The sequence below is a fragment of the Equus przewalskii genome, chromosome 30 (assembly GCF_037783145.1).
Source record: "Equus przewalskii isolate Varuska chromosome 30, EquPr2, whole genome shotgun sequence".
Lineage (NCBI taxonomy): Eukaryota > Metazoa > Chordata > Mammalia > Perissodactyla > Equidae > Equus > Equus przewalskii.
In genome coordinates, this window is record NC_091860.1 from 17,458,121 (window position 1) to 17,478,565 (window position 20,445).

At 41.5% G+C, this 20,445-nt stretch overlaps 2 protein-coding genes across 4 annotated transcripts in view; both read left to right on the top strand.

Annotated features, from left to right (window-relative positions):
- CUBN (cubilin) overlaps positions 1 to 12,309 on the top strand; it is a 256,044-nt gene extending 243,735 nt beyond the window's left edge. For both annotated transcript variants that reach the window (XM_070600806.1, XM_008510973.2), the window contains 5 exons: positions 2,270 to 2,417; positions 3,318 to 3,499; positions 7,111 to 7,276; positions 8,744 to 8,979; positions 11,888 to 12,309. In XM_070600806.1, the coding sequence (XP_070456907.1) occupies positions 2,270 to 2,417; positions 3,318 to 3,499; positions 7,111 to 7,276; positions 8,744 to 8,979; positions 11,888 to 11,995 (840 nt within the window). In that variant the 3' untranslated portion in view covers positions 11,996 to 12,309. The remainder of the gene's footprint in view (positions 1 to 2,269; positions 2,418 to 3,317; positions 3,500 to 7,110; positions 7,277 to 8,743; positions 8,980 to 11,887) is intronic.
- Positions 12,310 to 18,996: 6,687 nt separating this feature from the next.
- RSU1 (Ras suppressor protein 1) overlaps positions 18,997 to 20,445 on the top strand; it is a 177,746-nt gene continuing 176,297 nt past the window's right edge. For both annotated transcript variants that reach the window (XM_070601075.1, XM_070601076.1), the window contains exons 1-2: positions 18,997 to 19,251; positions 19,499 to 19,610. In XM_070601075.1, coding sequence (XP_070457176.1) covers positions 19,502 to 19,610 — 109 coding nt within the window. In that variant the 5' untranslated portion in view covers positions 18,997 to 19,251; positions 19,499 to 19,501. The remainder of the gene's footprint in view (positions 19,252 to 19,498; positions 19,611 to 20,445) is intronic.

Below are 20,445 nucleotides of genomic sequence, written 5' to 3' on the forward strand. Positions count from 1 at the left end.
GGACTATATTCATGGTAATGTAAGAGAGAAAAAGTTATTTTGGTTAAAAAAAACCAAAAAGATGAGTCTGGATTGCCCATGGGATAAGATGTTGAAAGACAATTAGACACAAAAGTGTGATATTGACAGAAGGCCTGAAGATTTGGGTGTCATGTCATGAGTTGGTAGTTGAAATAATGAGAGTAATGAGATTGTGTAAGGAAAGTATGTAAAGTGAGGAGTCATGAACTGAGGATGGATACCTGGGGGAACACCTGGGAAGACCTGGACAGTCTCTCTGCAGTTTGAGGAGCCACTAATTTACCCCAGTTCATTCCAAGAGTGTCATATTCAAACCCACACATGCTGGCAGTAATAGAAAATCCAGTCTATCACTTTGCAAGTTTTCAAGGTCCTCTCCATTATAAATCCAAGGTTCCTTGGTTTGCACACATATCTTAGTAGGGCTAGAAAAATCCAGTTTGGCTGATTCCACTGTGGAGAGGTCTGAGAAGTGATTGGCTGCTGAGTAGACACTGGATTTGCTGAAATCTTACAAAGCATAGTCACTGAGATCCATCCTAGGCTCCCACAGTGGTCAAGGTGCTAGGTTATAATCATTCCATTGGTAGTGGTTTTCGGAACGAGATTCCTATTCCCCAGTGGTACCCATTCTGGAAGGACTTAGAGCCGAGTGGAACAAGGCCCTTTGGTTAAATCTCTTTCAACTTCCCATTGCTTGATGAAGCTGAGACAAGGGGCATCAGGGAAGACTTACATCTGGGTGCAGAAATGCTACTCATAGGGCAGAAGGCAGCTCTGGATCATAGCATCTAGATTGGCCTCAAATATTTAAGACTCAGTATTTGTCATGAATGAATAATTTCCTTTAACTGAATGAATAAGGGAAAGAACAAAGGGTTCCAGCTTGGGTAGGTAGGGAAGAACAATAAGGAATTAAGTGATAACTGGGAGAATCTGGAACTCTCAAGGTGTCCAAGAGCAGAACGAGAAGATGTAGTTGGGACATCATGACAGAATCATGTGGTAGAGGCGTATAGATGATGAAAAGATCTGTCTGGATAGTGGGCTTTGGGGTAGGCGACCACAGAAAGTAGAGATGAAAGACACTGGCATTAAGGAATGCAAATTAGGGTGTGTAATGGCTCCTCTGTAAGAACACTGAGACCTCCAAGGGTTCAGAAAGGAACTGGGATACAGAAAATGACCATGAGCTAAGACACCACAAGTCTTTAATTAATGAAGTGAAGTAACCAGCAGGAAACTAAGTGAGAAGACTGAGAAGTGTCAGAGAGTATCTTTGGCCAAATGTAGAGACCCTCAAAGGAGAACTAGCTTTGATGCAAGGATAGATGCTGCAGTGAGCAACCGAGAGAAACCCGCCCACTAGCCACCATTAATCCTACCCAATGTATTGTGGAGTGTGGGAAAAGAATGGCCTCCACCAGGAGGCTGCTGGAGACCTAGGTGTCACTCAAGGTCACAAAGTGGAAAGGCTAAGGATATAGACAGGAGGTGGTTAACAATGCAGTCAAAGTTCAGAGGATACAGGAGGCAAGGTTAGGCAAGGACCAACCCCAGGAGACTTGTGGGTAGAAGCACACATCAATAACAGGAGTTTGCAAGCAGGGGTAGGAAGTGGGCCTTCAGCAGATGCCCCAGAACTGCAGGTGTTAGAGGCATACCTGTGAGTGAGAGGCAGCAAATGTCCTGACTTTGGTGTGGGTTGTTTTTATGCAAGGATTGGCAGGCGTCAGACTGCGTTCATCTCAGTCTCTTGAGAGCGATGAGGACTGCCCAGGTTTTGCAAAGGGAAACAGGCCCCTCATTACAGGCGCTGGCTGCCTTGCAGGATTCACAGTAGTTCAAAGGTCTGGTTAGATTTGCTAAGGGGTGGCGAGGGCAAGGAGCAGTGTGGGTTAGTTCAGGACTACGGAGAAGCCCCAGAAGGAGAGCTACCATGAGCCGGACAGCCCAGGCGTGCTCAGAGCAATGGCACAGGCCTTGGCTATGGAGCGGCATCGAGAGGGGAAGAGGTCTCATAGTTTCAGCAGAAACTTGGCCTCCCCCCATCTCGCCCCTCAGGGAATGTGAGACATTTGTGGTTTCCAGGACCAAGGTGAGTCTTGTTGCAGAGTGCCTCAAACTCTATAACTAGTTTCCATGGCTGGATATTTAAGCCATACTTTTATGTGCAGTTTAATTTCTGCTATGGCCTATTCTCTTTTCAAACTAAAGCTAATGTGACCTGGCTTCCATTTCGTTTCAGAGCAATGGAAATCAAGGAATTCAGTTCTGTGGCAGAAATGCGTCCACAACACCCACGTTTTATTCTTCCATGACTACTGCAATTGTCATTTTCAAATCTGAAGCATTTAGCAGAAACTCGAGAGTGGGTTTCACCTATCAGATTGCAGGTGAGCCCTGGAACTGTACTTATTCAGAAAAACTGCTGCCATGATAATCACTGCCAGAATTGACTGCTGTGAGTAACAGAAACCACACCCCTGTGAGGTAGGACTCTTCACAAGAAACCAGGCCCAATTTAGCAAATCACTAACGCTGGTTTCTAAAGAGGTAAAGTGACTATAATATGAATTAAAATGTTTAGAATGCCAGCATATTCTTCAAAGTTCATGTAGGTAATTTAAAAATATACCAGTTTTTTGATTAATTATCCACTTGACCATATATAGAAATCACTAGATCTTAGGAAATTATTTTGTAAAAACCAAGAAGCCTTAACAGGTTATTTGATTACTGTAACTGAGAAGTTTATTTCCAGAGAACACTCTACTTAATGTACATTTTGAACTTAACACTATACCTGGCTTTGATGAAAACAAAAAAAAATAAGAATACTTTGGTTTTTTACCAAAAATGGTAAAGAACAACAATTTGCCAGTTCTCTCAGAGTAAATAATACACCAAGGGATTCAAAGGGAAATCCTCATGCAAAACTCTGTCTTGGAGTTAGAGACTTTATGTCTGAAAAAGTCTGAATGTCAGCCAACTGCACCTTAATGTGACAAGAAAAGTGCAGAGAATGCTAGAATATTCATCTTCAAAGGAGAGGGCTCATATTTCCTATTTCACCTGGGGATTTTCTGTTGAGACACTGCCCTGTGTTTGCTGTACGTGACATTCCCTGCACCTCTGGGGATCCCAGTTACCTCAAAAGTAAATGAAGAGGCTGGATTAGCTTTTTTCTAAAGTTAGCTTAAATGTAATAATCTTTCTGAATTAGTCCTGTCAAGCTGAAAGAGCACTAAATATTGGGATGCATACATTAATCATGAACTTTTTTTTTCTCTAAGGTTGCAACAGAGAATACAACAAGGCATTTGGCAATCTGAAGAGTCCCGGATGGCCGGATAATTATAACGATAACATGGATTGCACTGTTATTCTCAGAGCCCCACAGAACCACACGATTTCCCTCTTCTTTCATTCATTTGGAATCGAGGACTCAAGCGAATGTAGACATGATTTCTTGGAGGTAACATGCTTTTGACGATCATGTAAATGAATTATTTAAAAGATAATGGATCACTTAAGATTTCTTACCTTTTTTTCTACTACTGCTAATCATCTATCCCTTACTCAATTCATTATTCATTATTCTTTAATAACATAAATATGTAGCAAGCATCTTCTAGGTCCAGGCACCGGAAATCCAATAAGGAACAAGGCATATTCAGGATCTCCAGGGGGCTCATAGTCCAATGGGAAAGACAGACAGGAAATAGTCAATTTGCACACATTGTGGAAAGGACTAACAGTCAGCATGGTTAGGGACACCTAATTCAGTTTGGGGACAGAGAAGGCCTCTTGAGGGAGGTGATGTGTGAGTTCACACTGGAAGGAGCAGAGGGACATCCAAGTGCAAAGTGTTTATTTTGAAGATGGACGATGGCACTGACTTTAAGAAGTGTGCTTTGTGTGGAGATAAACATGAAACTAAATGATACTAAATCGTGTAATTTCCCTGATGGCCACAGTAAGTTTGGGGCATCTTCAGTATTCTCTAAGGAGAGTGTTTCCTTGACCTGGTGGTCTGTAGAGGTAGGAGGAATGCTCTGTTCCTTCCTCCTCAACCACCACTAGACACTAATTTGAACAAAGAAGCAACTCTGCAGTCTGCACATCCCCTACCCACCTACTCTCCAGTCCTTCTCCCCAAACCCACCAAGAGAGAAACTCCTCATGCTTGGAGCAAGCAGGGCCATGCTCCTCCAGCCCAGCGCTTGCACCTTTGTGATCCTCCAGTACCACCAGAAGAGCTTCCTCTGGTCCTTTCTGCGCAACATCACCTCCATTGTTTAAGTGAGAAGGACTATTATGTTATTGTTCACAAGAAGATGTTCTGAATGAGCCCATAACCGATGCAGGTGGTGTATGGAGCTCAGTGCCTATGTTTTGCCACAAAACCCCGAGCTCCCTCGGGTGTCCTTTGCAAACTCTGTTGGAAATATATTCATTCTTAGAAAATAAACTGAGGTGCAACGTAAGACTTGTATCTACAAAGATGCTGAATTCCTCTGTGAATTGAACTTGAATTTAGATCTAGCCTGAAGCTCTGTAAATGGGCTTTGTTTCGTGTACACAAGAGTCTTCGGTAGGGTTTCCAAAAAGTTCATTTGCTCCTCTACACCTGTTACGGAGTTTTAGTATCCTGGGGAGCCCTCCTCTATAGAATTAATCTAAGACCTTTGTTAATGAATATTCTCAGCCTATCGTGTAACAAGTACTTGGAGGAAGCACATGCCTTTTCCTTGGAGGGTACTTGCCATGGCAGGAAACTGGGAGGAGATGGATGTAGCAAGGAGGAAAGGAGGAAAGAAATACAGTATTGTCTGTATGAACCAGGGTAGTAAACTCAAACATCTGTACCTCACCCACCACGGAGTCTGAACATTCACCTGAAGTGTAAAGCAGAAACAAGGGCAGAGTGGGATATGCAGAAAGGATGGACTAACCCCCCATCAGTTCAGAGTCACACTGCAGCTGCTCTCGGTTCGCCTCAAGCCTGAGCTGACCGTTATTAACTGGAGTTAACGTTTGCCGTTTGCCTCTGGATCTGGGAAGTACAGGCTAGCTCTCCAGCATGGGAGGGCGGGAACTCCTCCTCCTCACTGCCCTACCTTCTTCCATAGAAATGGGTCTGAAACTTCCTGTCCAATAAGCAAAGACAGGAAACTGCAACTCAGGCCCATAAAGTGCAGCTGCGTCTGGTTTTCGGCGGGAAGGTTGTGGTGATGGTTTATTGGCAGCCATCCCAGCAAGCCTCAGCATTCCATTCATGTTAACTATGGTGGAAATGGAAATTTCTTACTGAGGATTCTGACTATGTTACCACCAAGTGAAGGCCACGCTCTGGATTACATCTGGAATCTGCATTTGAGTTCAGTGACTTCACCTCCCCTTTCAGGATCCTCTGAAGTCCCAGAGATGTCTACTGATCTCACTGTCCCCTTCCTCCTGGGAAGAGAGAAATGAATAGGACAAGTCATTAGCACATTCAGTGGGAATTCATATCTCACGCCTCCTCTCAGAGCATCAGCTTTCTTTTTTTTATTGCAATAACATTGGATTGTAACATTATATAGCTTTCAGATGTACATCGTAATATATTTCGAATTCTGTGTAGATTACATCATGTTCACCACCGGAAAACTAATTATAGTCCATCACCACACATGTGAGCCTAATCACCCCTTTTGCCCGCCCTCCTCCTCCCTTCCCCCATGGTAACCACCAATCCAATCTCTGTTGCTATGTGTTTGTTTGTCATTGTTTTTATCTTCTTTTTATGAATGACATCATATGGTATTTGACTTTCTCCCTCTGACTTATTTCACTTAGCATAATACCCTCAAGGTCCATCCATATTGTCACAAATGGCCGGATTTCATCATTTCTCATGGCTGAGTACTATTCCATTGTGTATATATACCTCATCTTCTTTATCCATTCGTCCCGTGATGGGCACCTTGGTAGAGCATCAGCTTTCTAAAGAGGGCCCAGAGTCAAGAATATAGTGGTGGTAGGTCAAGCCCTCCAGCATTCTTGAATATGGCAGCCCTCTCTGCTGACTGGTAGACAACCTGGCTACTCCATCCATGGTAAGGTCATTTTGTTTAAACACTTAGTAGAATAATCAAAAAAACACCAGCAAGGCATTATTTTCTCCCACTGACTACTAAATAGACCTGAAAGGAATCTCTCCGGATCAACACCTCCCAACAAGACTAGCCATTGCACCTCTGAAGAAACTCTATGACTCAAGACAACTAGCAAAAAACAGATGTTAAACTATGAAACTATAAAGAGAATGGAGGACTTTCCAAGTTTTTGAATCCATGTATCAGTAAAATCAGCACTCACACCTGACAAGCTGGTTCCACCTCCATGTAGCCTGGGTGACATTTCTCTAACACTCCTCAAGAGTGCTCCTTGGAGTAGGGCTGGTTGTGAATGCCTAGTAAGAACACCAACAGAATGTGGTTGAGTTCACAGTGTGGTTACCCACACTCACACTGACTCATTTCCTGTTTTTATATGTGTCTACTCCAGCCAGTGAACTAATAAAATTCTATGGTGCTTTAGAATGTGTTCGTAAAACATATCTAACAGAAATGTTATAGATTTATTGAGTTATGTGTTTTTCTCATACAGAAATTTGTTTTGAACTTTATTATATTTTGTACATTGACTGTTTTTTTCATGGCCCCTTTATAGCCAACCAATTTTCACTGGGAAAAAACATACACACACACAGAACAATGAGTAAAGTATTACAGAGTTGACTGGAAACAGAGCAAGCAATATCCCCTCTCTCCCTGCATCTTTTTAAAATTCACAGATATCTCTGAACGCAAAGATAAGTATTTTTTGATCTACACATTGAATGTTTCTCTCCTTTGCAAGTGAAGATGACTTCTGGGTGAATTTTCAGAAAACCTTTCATTCTTAAGTACGTAAAAAGACAGAGCTTTTCCCAGAAAAGGTGTCATTCAAATGGTTTCATGTCTTAATGTATAGCAATGATAAGTCAAAGAAGACAGTATTATATGCTTAAGTATAATAATTAATGACTCATTTTTAAAGGTAAGAAATGGAAGCTTTAGCAGTGCACCATTACTCGGCACGTATTGTGGAACTCTGCTGCCAAATCCGGTCTTCTCTCAGAATAATGAGCTATACCTACGATTTAAGAGTGACAGTGCAACTTCCAGCCATGGATATGAAATTGTCTGGACCTCGTCACCCTCTGGTAAGACATGTGCCCTCTGTAAGGGAAAGTCATGTAGGTGAGAAAAATATAAGGTGTCTAATAGAAAAGTGACCTCATATTTTTAGTCATCTGTGTACTTGATCATTTTCTGATAAAACAGAGATTTTTAGCAAAGTACAGAAATTCTTTTTAATTCTACTTTTACTCATTATTTCTATATATTACTATATATTAAAGAATATAGATTTACATATAAAGCATAAATAAAGTATAAAGATTTAAAAATTCCTTTATGAATTCTGATTTTGTCATATTTTTAACTTTTCTTTCACCATCAAGGTCGTTCTCTGAGAATTAAAAAAAAAAATTACCAAAAGGCCAAATTCCCACACATACTTATGTATACATAAGCTGCTATCCTCTTTGAGTCCCTGTCATTTCTTGGCAGTCCTGGAAATTAATTGCTTTTCCAGGGTAGTAAGTATCATTCTGCATTTTTGGTTGGTTGTTTATCAAATAACTGAAGGAAATTTGTCATGAGGAGAAATACCTTTATGAAATATCCCCCCAATATCTAAAAACTTTCAAAGTGAGGATAAAAATGGCTCATTTGAAATGTACTGAGGGACAAGAAAAGGGTTCTATCTAGTCAATTATAGATAATGAAATCTTGGCACCTAACGATGCTCCAAGATGATCTCCGATGCCCTAATTTCACAGATGAGGAAATAAAACACCAGGATTAATGAGTTTCCCAAAATGCACACCAAGATTGTGGCAGAGGCAGGACTAGACCTCCAGCGGTCAGACTCCCAGTCCCATGCTTTTTATTGATGGCATGCAGTTTCTTCCTGTGTGGACCAGATTGGGATCCCTGGGACTATCTGGTCTGAATAATGATAGCTTTAGTATACAAATTAACAGGTTGAACAAATTAGCACTGATACTTAAAGAGCTTTGCCTTTGAGTATGTCAGTCTTGAAACTGTCAGTTATAAGCCTGGTGAAGTCACTTTTAGACTAAAGTAATCACTGCCAAAAACCTACAATAACCCACTCTCTCAGTTCAGCCCTGGAATTTCACTTTTCATGTTACTTCACCCACATCATCACCAACTCACTGCACATGGAGAGCTCTGCACCATCAAAAGGACATGGCAGCTTTAATTACTCTCTCCTACAGATGCTTTATCAAGTTCTTGGTTTTCCCATTGTGTTCTCAACCCACTATTTTCAAAGAGCAGGCCTGGAGGAAGTTGTCCCTGAGTCATGATGTGCAGGGAAAGGTATCTATGGGGGGGAAGGAGGGAGGACGGGGGGTCGAGGTGGTGAGGGGCGATGTAGCCCAAAGAAGGAACTGGAAAAGGGTTTCCACCTCCCTATTCTTACAGAGGGTCTCAGCACCTTAAGAAAATAACAACCGTCTTATTTCCTTACAAATGCACTAAAGTACACGGGATGGTTTCTACTTGGTTGACTCAAACTTCCCGACATTGTTTCCTTGCAGGCTGTGGCGGAACCCTTTATGGAGACAGGGGCTCGGTCACCAGCCCTGGCTACCCCGGCACGTACCCAAACAACACTCACTGCGAATGGGCCCTCATTGCTCCTGCGGGAAGACCTGTTACCGTCAGCTTTCCCTTTATCAGCATTGACGATCCTGGAGACTGCGTCCAGAACTCTCTCTTACTCTATGATGGACCGGATGCTAATTCTCCATCCTCTGGACCATACTGTGGTGCAGTGAGTACAACAAACATTTTAACATTCCCATTTATTATTTTTAAATAATGAAAGTAACAATATACCCTTTAAAAGGCAGAAACATGCAAAGCACAAAGCACAACGTACTTTTACAAATTCGGTACAATTTCTGACTTTCTCTATTTTGGGTGCTCGAGTGCCACCTAGTGGGCACTGCATTAAATTAACGGTAATAGTTACAAACTGGACTTTGCATCAATCACCTAAGCGGTTTCTTGCATTACAGACTTCCAATCCCTGCTCACACCCACTGAATCAGAATTTCTGGGGGAGGAGCCGTGGCACGTTGTTTTTTTAAAAGCTCCGCATGTGGTTTCAGTGGTTGAATACCCATGTTTATTTCCACGTGATTAGAAAAGTTGGACACCTGGCTTCATTTCATCTACTTTTGCTGAAAATTATGGGAATTCTTTTAAGAAACACACAAGGATTGGTCTGGTGACCAGTAGTGTGATTGTTTTTGTAAAGTTCTGATGGACCAGATCTCCCCTAAACATCAAGTTGGAATTCAGACATTGCCTCAGTATTGTTCGCATCTGCCCTTTCGTTCTACCTGAAAGTAGATACGGGCAGAGTTTTCAAGTAAGGGAGATGCGACTGCTGATGAGAGGTCCCTGTTCCTACTGTTCTGCTCTTTACTCACTTAGGCTTTCTGATCAAACTGGACAGAGCAATACATCCACTGGAAATCTAGAAAGTTTTTGTAAAGTCTGACACTGTAAAATTGATCAATTTTATTTTCAGAAATATCAGAAAATAGATAACTTTTTCAAAACCGTGGGAATTCTCCCAGGTATTCTTCAAAACACCTTTCTTTGAATATGTTTGCATATACACACACATATTCTATAGTGTTTTGTCGTTTTTGCCACTTACGGACATATTATTAACGTCTTACCATATCAATAAAAACACTGGTGTATTATATTTAATCATTGTGTTTCATAGATAGGGCCTAATTTATTTAACGAAGTCCTTCTGGTTTATAGATAACACTCTCTGGTAGCTACATCCTTATAGACAGAGTTAATTACTTGTGGAGAAATTTTGGTTGCCTGACCAGTAGATACTGTATCACTGTTATTCACAGGGGGCCCACAGAAAAAAGACCCCAGTAAGTGTGTCACACCAGATTTAGAACCTGACTAGGTCTTAGACATTTAGTTGAAATCTGTAAACATTTCAAAAGGGAGGAAAAGAGACCATTTTAATAATACCATTAGTTTATCTTTGTATGGCTTTTTTTTTTGGTTTTCAGTGACTTTCAAACATACAACCCCATTTGATCCCCATAGTGACAATCCTGTGAGCTAGGAAAAACAAGGATAACCTGGACTTTGCAGATGAAAGAAAACAGGCACTGAGAGAAGAACTTACTGCCATTTAAGCCAATATCACATTAAATCGAAGTCTATAACTGGCTATGTCAGTTTTTCTAAACTGTTGGTGTTTACATTATTTTCCCAGTTGTACATTTTCTTTTATAAATGTGGACATAGTTTCAAGTGTAATTATTTTCCTTTTTAGATTAAAGATTCTACCACCTTACTTAGTATTTTAAGTCCAATAAAGTCAGTTTACTTGCAGAGTGATGGTGGAAGTCGCTCCTTAGATTGCTAATCAAACAATGATTTGAAGATGTTTACTTTTGTGATATGCTAAATATCACTGTTCAGGGGGAAGTCCTCTATCACTCTCAGTTACAGAATCTGAACTTCTAGAAACATGAGAGAATAACGGGAAAAATAAGGAGGATCAAAGCAGAGTTTAAAACTTTGGTTAACTCTCTGCAATAGTTTGTCAACATAGAATAACAAGTGGAAATTTGGGAGCGGATTAAAATGGAAGGAAAAAGCGCACGACCAGGGAATAGACAATATTGTGTATACCTTGATATACCTCTTAGGAAAAAAGCCTTCTGTGCTGCACTCACTTGAATAATCTTCTGTCTTGGAAATGCATCTGTGTTGTGATGACTCTTGGGTAGGCCCGCGGCAGTGGACCCTGCAGAGCAGAGGAGCAGAATCACCAAGTGCAACCTTGACCTGGGGTGGCTGCGCCCTGCCTCCAGGACGACCTCATCCTACTGTGTATTTTGCTGACTGATTTGGTTCCAAGTTCGCCTCCTCCCATTAGAATGTTGGCTTTATGGGAGCAGAGCTTTTTGTCTGTTTGGCTGATTTTTTTATATCCTTAGTGCTAAAAATAATACCTGCGACATGAAAGTCTCTTGATAAATATTTGTTAATAAATGATTAGGAAATGAGAGAAAACTGAGCCCCATTTCCCTGTCCCCTACCACACACACATAAAATACACATCGTTCCACAGAAGGGACATGGAAGTAAATCCCCAAAGGAAGCTACAGATGTGAAGGGGGAAAAGTAGTCTACTTTACTCATATGATCATTTTAGTTGCAAATGGAAGTATGCATTTCCATCAAAAAAATTAAAATTTCAGTAAGAACTTGGATTGAAAATCCCATTTTTAATGACAGTTTTATTGAGATATAACCCATTACCATATAATTCATCTTCCTGAAGTGTACAATTCACTAATTTTTAGTAGATTCAAAGTTGTCTAGCCATCGTCGCCACATCAATTTTAGGACATTTTCATTACCCCCAAAAGAAACCCTGGATTCATTAGCAGTGACTTCCCATAGCCTCTCAACCCCCCCACCCCCAGCAATATTCTTGTGTGAAGTATCCACATTAATTCATAGCAAGATTACTTCCAGAAATATATGTAGGTTTACTCTAAATTCTATACAGCTTCTTTATGTAGTACTTTTTTACTATGCTAACATTTGTAGAAAAATGTTAAAATTTGTGAAAAATATAATTTGTTACATCTTTTCTTTTTTCTTCTTTTTTGCAATTTTAGGACTCTAATGTAGCTCCCTTTGTGGCCTCCTCGAATCGGGTCTTCATAAAATTTCATGCAGAGTATGCAGTGCGCCCGTCAGCAATCCGATTAATTTGGGACAGTTAAATTCCAGCATCTTGACACATGACCCCTGCCTGTGCCACTGAGGATAATTTGAACTTTTACATTTTTCACCAAAATATGTGTGGAATCAATATTTGTATGTATTTTTTTGAATGTAGAATGCAGCCTCTTTAGTCTTAGCTGTCCATGTCATCCTCACTTCTAATATTTTGAGCTGAAAAATTTCAAGAACTCCTTAAAGAGTTGGAAATGATTATGGCATATGCGATGTAAATTTTCCAGAGTGAACGATAAAAGAGAAGTCTGATTTTGACTGTGAATGTCAAATTATGCATAATAAACGTTATTGAATTGTACACAATGATGCTGTATTAATTTTTCACACATTAAAATTTAGTCTTTCACTATGAAATACAAATAAATTTTCAGGTTGAATTTTTACGTTTTGATGCAGTACGTAAATCCTTCAGGAAAGGAGTTCCGGAGCCAAGCTGCTCCGATGGAATTCAGTTCTACTAATTAAGTGTTTATTTAACTTCTCTGTGCCTCAGTTTCCGTAAGCACCACTGTTATCTATTCCTAGTTTAACAACACAAGATGTGAAGTTATAAATAGTTGAGCAATGCTTTTATAAAGTTTTCTGCTGCCTTCAACAAAGCAAGAGACTTTATGTTAAATATGCAAAGTTGTCTTATTAAGAACGTGGGACATGTGAACGAAAGAAGCTATGGAATGTGTGACTTCATCTTACTCTAATACTCAAATGCCAGAGAAATTATTTCTGCACAGAGTATAGAGCCACATAAATATGACATTCTCACCTTAAAAATTCCTGCTTCCTTTAACTCTGTAGGATGGATAGATACATCAACTTTATGGACGACACACTATCGGAAAGAAAACTGAATGTAATGAATAACACCTTCAAACCAGAAGGTTTTGACAAGCTGGAACAATGGACTGAAACTATTAAGATGAAATTTAATGGGAATAGAGGGAGGATCTTGCTCTTTTCTCTAAAAATGAGTCATGAAGATGTAGAATATGGAGAAAGTTTAACAATAACATGTGAAATGACATAGGAGTTTTATCTGAAAACAAGATTAACACATGCAGCCATCAAACAATAAAAGAGGATTTGATCTTAGATGGCATCATGAGAGTAATGGTATCGACACGAGTCATTTTCAGTCAGAGAGACCTGCTTTCCTAGGAGGCATATTAGAATATCGAGGAGGTGTGTATACCGGGTTGAAGAAAGCATAATCAATATTATTGTGTGATTTTAACATTGAATACTTAAAAAAGGAAAAAAGAATATTTTCTCCCATTCTGTAGGTTGCTTTTTCAATCTATTGATGGTTTACTTTGCTGTGCAGAAGCTCTTTAGTTAAATGTAGTCCCACTTGTTTCTTTCAGTTTTTGTCGCCTGTGCTCTTGGTGACTTCTCCAAGAAGACCTTGCCAAGACTGATATCAAGGTTCTTTGTCTCTATGTTTTCCTCTAGGAGTTTTACAGTTTCAGGACTTACATTTAAGTCTTTGATCTATTTTGAGCTAATTTTTGTGAGTGGTATAAGATAGAGGTCCAGTTTCATTCTCTTGTGTGGGAATATCCAGTTTTCCCAACACCACTTATTGAAGAAACTATCCTTTCCCCACTGTGTGTTCTTGGCACCCTTGTCAAAAATTAGTTGACCGTATTTGTGGAGGTTAATGTCTGGGCTCTTTATTTTGTTCCACTGATCTATGTGCCTGGTTTTATGCCAGTACTACACTGTCTGGATTACTATTGCTTTGTAACATAGCTTGATATCAGGAAGCGTGATGCCTCCAGCTTTGTTCTTCTTTCTAAGATTGCTTTGGCTAGGCGGGGTCTTTTTTGGTTCCAAACAAATTTGGGGATTGTTTTTTCTATTTCTATGAAAACTGCCATTGGAATGCTGATAGGAAATGCATTGAATCTGTAGATTGCTTTGGGTAGTATGGATATTTTCACACAATATTAATTCTTCTGATCCAAGAACATGAGTTATCTCTCTGTTTGTCTTCTTCAATCTCTTGGATTAATGTTTTATAGTTTTCGGTGTACAAGTCTTTCACCTCCTTGGTTAAATTTATTCCTAAGTATTTTGATGCAATTGTAATTGTAATTGCTTTCTTAATGTCTCTTTCAGACAGTTCATTGTTACTGTACAGAAACGCGACTGATTTCTGTATGTTGATTTCATATCCTGCTACTTTACTGAATTCATTTATTATAACAGGTTTTTTTTAGTGGAGGCTTTAGGGTTTTCTGTATATGAGGCCCATCTCATTTCTTCTGGTTCTGCTTTACATTTACTTCACTCATTTACGAATGTTTCTTGAGCATCGACTATGTGACAGGTACAGAGCATACTGAGGATAAACCAGTGAACAAGACAGCCATACACTCCGTCAACTGATGTCTCCCTCTTGCGAACAGCCTGCTTCCCAGCTCCATGTTGCCTGACTTCGTGAGCCAGTCCTGAGACAAAATCCTCAATTTCCTTATCTGGTGAAACTTACATTAAGCCAACTTCCCAGATCTAGGGGCTAAGTGGTAATTTCCTGCTCCCAGATCGCGTCACCATGAAGCTCCATTGTTAGCAATCAGACCCCTGGACAGAGCTAACAATCAACTAGTCCACATTGGTACGGGCATTCTGGCTGTGAAAATATTGAGATACACCAAAATGCTGCTTTCAGGCCATAAGAGGAATCCCAAAGCCATAGTGTAAAATGAATGGATTTGAGGAGTGGGTGAGGGGAGGTCTTACTTGGAAGTCAATGGGAAATGATATTCAACATGGATCTGAAGGAACCTAAAGAAGCACAAATGTAAAGAGAAGGAAATGTCTATTGTCCACAACTGATCATGTACTGAATTGAGAAAGTCTCAAGGTCATGTTCTAACCCCATCCTACTCCGTGTGAGAATGCGAACTTTAGACACCCTACTTGAGAAGGAGAAGGGCAGGGACAAGAGCCAAACCCCAACACCACCTCCTCCCTCCATCCTCCCCATGGTCCAGCAACCCAAGGGTATTAGCATAGAAGGGGGCTGGAGGACCCCGTTCCAGTACCTCCTGGTGGCAATTCTGATTCAATTTTCCTGCTGATACCCATCCCTACATGCTCATAGTCTGCGAATACAGGACAGGAAGGCGGGGGCAGGCTTCTACCCACCTTCTAGTCTCTCTCCCTTCCCCTGTCTCCCTAAACACCTGGACCATAGTAATAAGAATGGTGCTCATGCCTTTTAATCTTCAAGGTTAAGTCTAGTCATCGCTGGCCAGAGTCACCTCATCTGGCCTCCAGGGAACTGGCTGGGCTAGCTCAGTGCAAGGCCACCACAGGCTCTCTCTGTACCCAGTGGAATATCCTGGCACTTCAGGCATTCTTGTGAAGAATGCCCCAGGGGATGAAGGGGGCCCATGACAGTTTGGGACTTGGAGATGCCCAGGATATGGGTTCTACTTGAAATAATTTCCTATTAAATTTCAACTCCATTTTATGGGAGGAATTTGTTAAAAATCTGCTATGTACTCACATTGGGAGTACTAACATCATTAATTTTATTAAGAAAAATGAGAGTTAATATCCATATAACATTTGCTCTACACCAGGCATTATTCTCATACATCACTCACTGAAATAGAATACTAAGAAGCATCAGCCCCATTTTATAGTTGAGAAAAATGAGGTATGGAAAATTATATAACACTTGAGTGACAGAGCTGTGATTCCAACCTCAGGAACCACCCAAAAGTGCCTCCCATCCGGCCTGAAGGATTAGGTGTGAACTTATTAAATATGACAGTCAAACTATTCTCATAGATCTACTGAAGTTATTAAAAAAAGATTGACACTGTTATATGACCTAGAAAAATTTTTAATGTAATTGCTGTTAGTTCAGTAAAAACTTAGAGATTATACAGTGTCAAAAAATAATGTTAATGGAAGAACGTTTTTTACTTATTGAAACCACAAGTTACCCCATGGCTGTCAATTTAATGGGGAACTTATTGGAAGAAAAATGATATGATAACTGTTGGATATTTGATGAAAAATTTGCTTTTCAAATTTTAATTTGAAAATTTTATTTATATGTCATTAGTAAGTAGTTTATTATAAATACAGTTTAGAAATTAAGAAAGGCATTTTTTTTGCAGGCAAAGATTCACTTTGAGCTAATATCTATTGCCAACTTTCCTCTTTTTTCTTTTTTTTATTTTCTCCTCCCCATAGCCCCAGTGCATAGTTGTACATCATAGTTGTAAGTCCTTCTAGTTCTTCTCTGTGAGCCACCACCACAGTATGGCTCCTGACAGATGAGCGGTGTGGTTCCTTGACCGGGAACTGAATCTGAGCCGCCAAAGTGGTGAGAGCACCGAACTTTAACCACTAGACCATCAGGGCTGGCTGAAAAAAGGCATTTTTTAAATTAATGATTTATGAAATAACTTGTGTAAATTTACCAGTTGTCATAGTCTGGCGTGCCTCATGTGGACCAGGCATCTTCCATGCCCTATCTTTGATCGGCATACTCTGTGAGCCTGGGGGCAGCGGTAGGGCATTCCTCCTAATGGGAAGTATTGAAGGATAGACTCTACGTCAGCACAGCGCACTTGGCAGTGACGCTGTGGCAGGATTTAAGCTCCGTAAATATTGACTTTTCCTTGCAGGACTGGCTACATAATTTGCAGAGCCCAGTGCAAAAGGAAAATGCAGGGCCTCCTGTTAAAAAAATTATTAAACGTTTCAAGCTGGTGACAGCAGAGCATTAAACCAAGTGTGGAGCCCATCTCAGTGTGGAGCTCTGTATAAACTGCACAGGTCACATACTGAGGAAGCTGAGCCTGTTTCCATCTTATAAAAATCTGGAACTCAGGGACACATTTCCTTCAGAATAGCACTAGTAAAAATGAAGAGTATGAGGGAAAAATGATCAGGGAGTGAAAACAAATTTCTGGAAAACAGGAAGCGAATGGAAGCATGCTGACAAATGAAACAGAAGGAAACGGCAGCCCAAAATAATTTCCAGAGAGAAATGCAGCAGAATTGGGAATCAACTTTCCAGGTGTTAGCTGGATGGGGCTGGCAGGTGCAGCGTGAGGAGGTGAGCCCGGAAGTAACAGAACTGTATCAGTGGCTCAGAATTCACTATTTCCCTCCACCAGTGAAGGCAGCCTTGTGATTACATGTGGGTGTAAGACTAGGTGCTCACCTCTAAGGAAATTTAACAAACAGCTCGGGGAATGTTAATACTGACCCAGGAGGAAAGCAAACGTCCACAACAGATGAGGAGAGAAACCACACCAGCTATCTAGAAAAGTCAGCTCAGACTGCATGCTTGAATATGAAAGGACAACCAAGCAGCAGCAGACAGAGGAAGACTTCCAGCAGGATGAATGGGAAAAATCCTAGATAAACACGCATAAAAAGGGACACTTGAGGACACATAGTTTAGCAAACAGACAGAGGTCTAAAAATTGTTATCCTCAGAGATATTTGAGAAAAGAGTGCATTCATGAGACAAAAGCAGGATGCTGTAAAACAAGAAAGAGGACTTAGAAAGCATCTTTTGTTAATAGCCAAAATAATTTTTAAAAATTTAATAGAAGATTTGGAAGATAAAGTTGAGGTAATCACCCAGAACATTTAAGCTAAAGAGACTTTTAAACATGAAAAAATATGTGAGAAGAAAAGATAACTTTAGCAAATTGGCCCAGGAGGCTGCCATCTGACTAACGAGATTTCCAGAAAGAGTGATAGATCAGAGAAAATGGCAGGAAAGAAATTTCAAAGAAATAGCAGAAACCAATTTCCAGGAAGGAAGAGAGAAATGAATCTTCAGCTAAAAAGGACCCAATGAGTGCTGAACAGATTAAATCAAAAAAGACCCCCAAACAGAGATATTATGGTGAAATTTCAGAACATGATGAATAATTTTTTAAAAATCACAAATGCTTCCTAAGAGAAAACAATAGTTCCCTGCAAAGACTGGTGACGACACTGACACACTTCTGGGCATTAGCATTGGAAGCAGAAGTCAGTAGAACCATGCCTTCAAAATTTTAGAGAAATTAATTCTGAACGTAGAATTCCACGCCAGACAAATGAATAAAGGTGTGGGCAAAATAATATTTTAAAACACGTAACTACTCAAAATTTGTGCCTCCTAACCACCGTTTTAAGGAAAGCTACTTGAGAGGTACTCCAGCAAGATGTAGACAAGAAATGTCGGTTTCAACCCAGGAACCAAGTGAAAAGAAAGCACAGATAACCACCCAGCTGGAAGGACAGAAAGAATCAAAACTAGAGCAGTAAGTTAGTGGGTTCCTAAAGTCTTCAAGAAGAACTCATTGGGTTTCAAGCAATGAAGAGGAATGAAAAGCTGCTAGATCTTAGAGATACGGTTATAAAAAAGGAAGAGAGAAGCAGTTAGACGCTCTAGTAAAAAGAAAAAAAAAGAAAATTGTGTAAGGAAATCATCATTCAATAGAAAGCAAACTAAAATATGGCATAATTTTGAGCGCAGTGTAAGAAAAGTCATTTATTTATCCGGGTATATTCGCTTCCTGTGACACAGAGGTCCAGGATGGCGAGCTGGCCGCCGGGGACACACAGACCACCATGGAGTTCTTGTCTTGGAGGAGTTCCTAATATAGCAGGAGGCACAATTGTGGAGAAAGGACTCAGGGTAGCAGCCTCGGGTTAAGTTGAGCCACAATCACAGAAGCAGGACACCCAGAGAAATGTACTCCTACCTTCCCCAGAACCCAACCAAGCTCGGCTACGACCCTTCCTCCGCAGTCTCTCCCCAAACTTTCCGGCTTCCGCCCACAGCACTCTGCGCCTCGACCTAAGAACTGAGCCTGCGCCAACCCTGGTGTTCACGTGCCAACTCCGGTCCAATCGGAATCCCAAATCCGAGGGATTCCAGGGGGACGGACTAACCTCGGGGTGGGGCGGAGTCTCGAGGCCGAGTAACGGACGTGATTGGCCGGCTTCGGGGTGCACATTCTTTTATGGGCGGAGCCTCGCCCCTGGGCCATGTCTAGTAAGCTGTTCTCCTAATTTGGGAAGGGTCGGGTGCGGGCGGGGCGTGGAGCGGCGAGAGGCGCGCTGTGCGCCTGCGCCGAGCGCCGGGACAGGGCGTGTTCCTTGCCCGGGTGCGCGTTTTGCTCAGACCGAGTGTATCTCCTGCCGCTGAAGTGCGCCCTGCGGAAGCCTGTCTCTCCCACGCCCAACCTGTTAGGTGCTGCCCCTCGCGGTGAGTGTGTGTGCCGTTGCATTTGGGGTTGCTTCTCTCCGCGCGTCCGGAGTGGTGCTGGACCCTTCCCACTCCCCTGCCCCCGCCCTGCCCCATCCCCCTCCCTGCACCCGGACCCTGCCCCGCTGATGCCCACTTTCCAGGACCAGGGGAAAAACAGAAAGCGCCAGCCAGGGCGTTCTCTCCTTTCTGTCTCTGCACCCTCCTGGCCGTCGCCCACGTGCTTTGTTGTTGTCATTTGGTACAGATCATGTCCAAGTCCCTGAAAAAGTTGGTGGAGGAGAGCCGGGAGAAGAACCAGCCGGAAGTGGACATGAGTGACCGGGGCATCTCCAACATGCTGGATGTCAACGGCTTGTGTAAGTGCTCGGGCAGGGCGTTCCCCTTGGAGGAGCTGGAAGGGTTTATAAGTTTTCCGAATAACTGCCAGTCGTGGTATGAGAGGCAATGGTTTACATCCCACCCCTGCTTGTAAACACCACTTGTCTAGCGCTTAACTCAGAAAGTTTGCAGTCAGAATTTATCCTGTTCCTACTGGAAAACGGACATGAGAGCCAGGACCAGAACCACGCAGACTGTTGCTGCTGTGTACCTCATCAGATCTCTATGCTGATTTATGGCATTTGGGTGGAATTTCCACACAGTGTACTTAATAGCCACTTTATGTTTTAATTGAAAATCATTTTTGAATCCTTCTTCCTTTCGCCTTGTATAGTCTTTGGCCCTTAAACAAATGCCACACGAAAGTTTTGTGATAAGTATTCTAGTGCCTGGAGTATGTCAAATGTTTCTTGACTCGTTACCTTTTTCTGGGTCTTTATGCCCGTAACTTAGTTCAGGCTTTCGTTATCTCCTCCTTGTGCTATTGTGATGCCTTCCTATCTTTCCCTCTTGCCTCCAGTTTTACTGCTCCTCTAGTTGAGTCGCGGTATTGCTTCAGAGTTATTTTCCTGTAACACACATCTTATTGTGTTACGCTGTCCTTTAGACCAGGGATTGCAAATTCAGATGCCTGCGGGGGCCAGGTGAGGGTGGTTATGAACTTCTTAACAGTGTCCCATCTGTAGGGGCAGCTGCTACACTTGCTACTCAGATCCAAACACGTGTCACCCCCTGGGGATGTTGGTCCAGAGGTGCCAGATTTTCTTTTTTTTAAGAAGCCAAGAATATGGATGAAATTTTCTAATTTTTAGA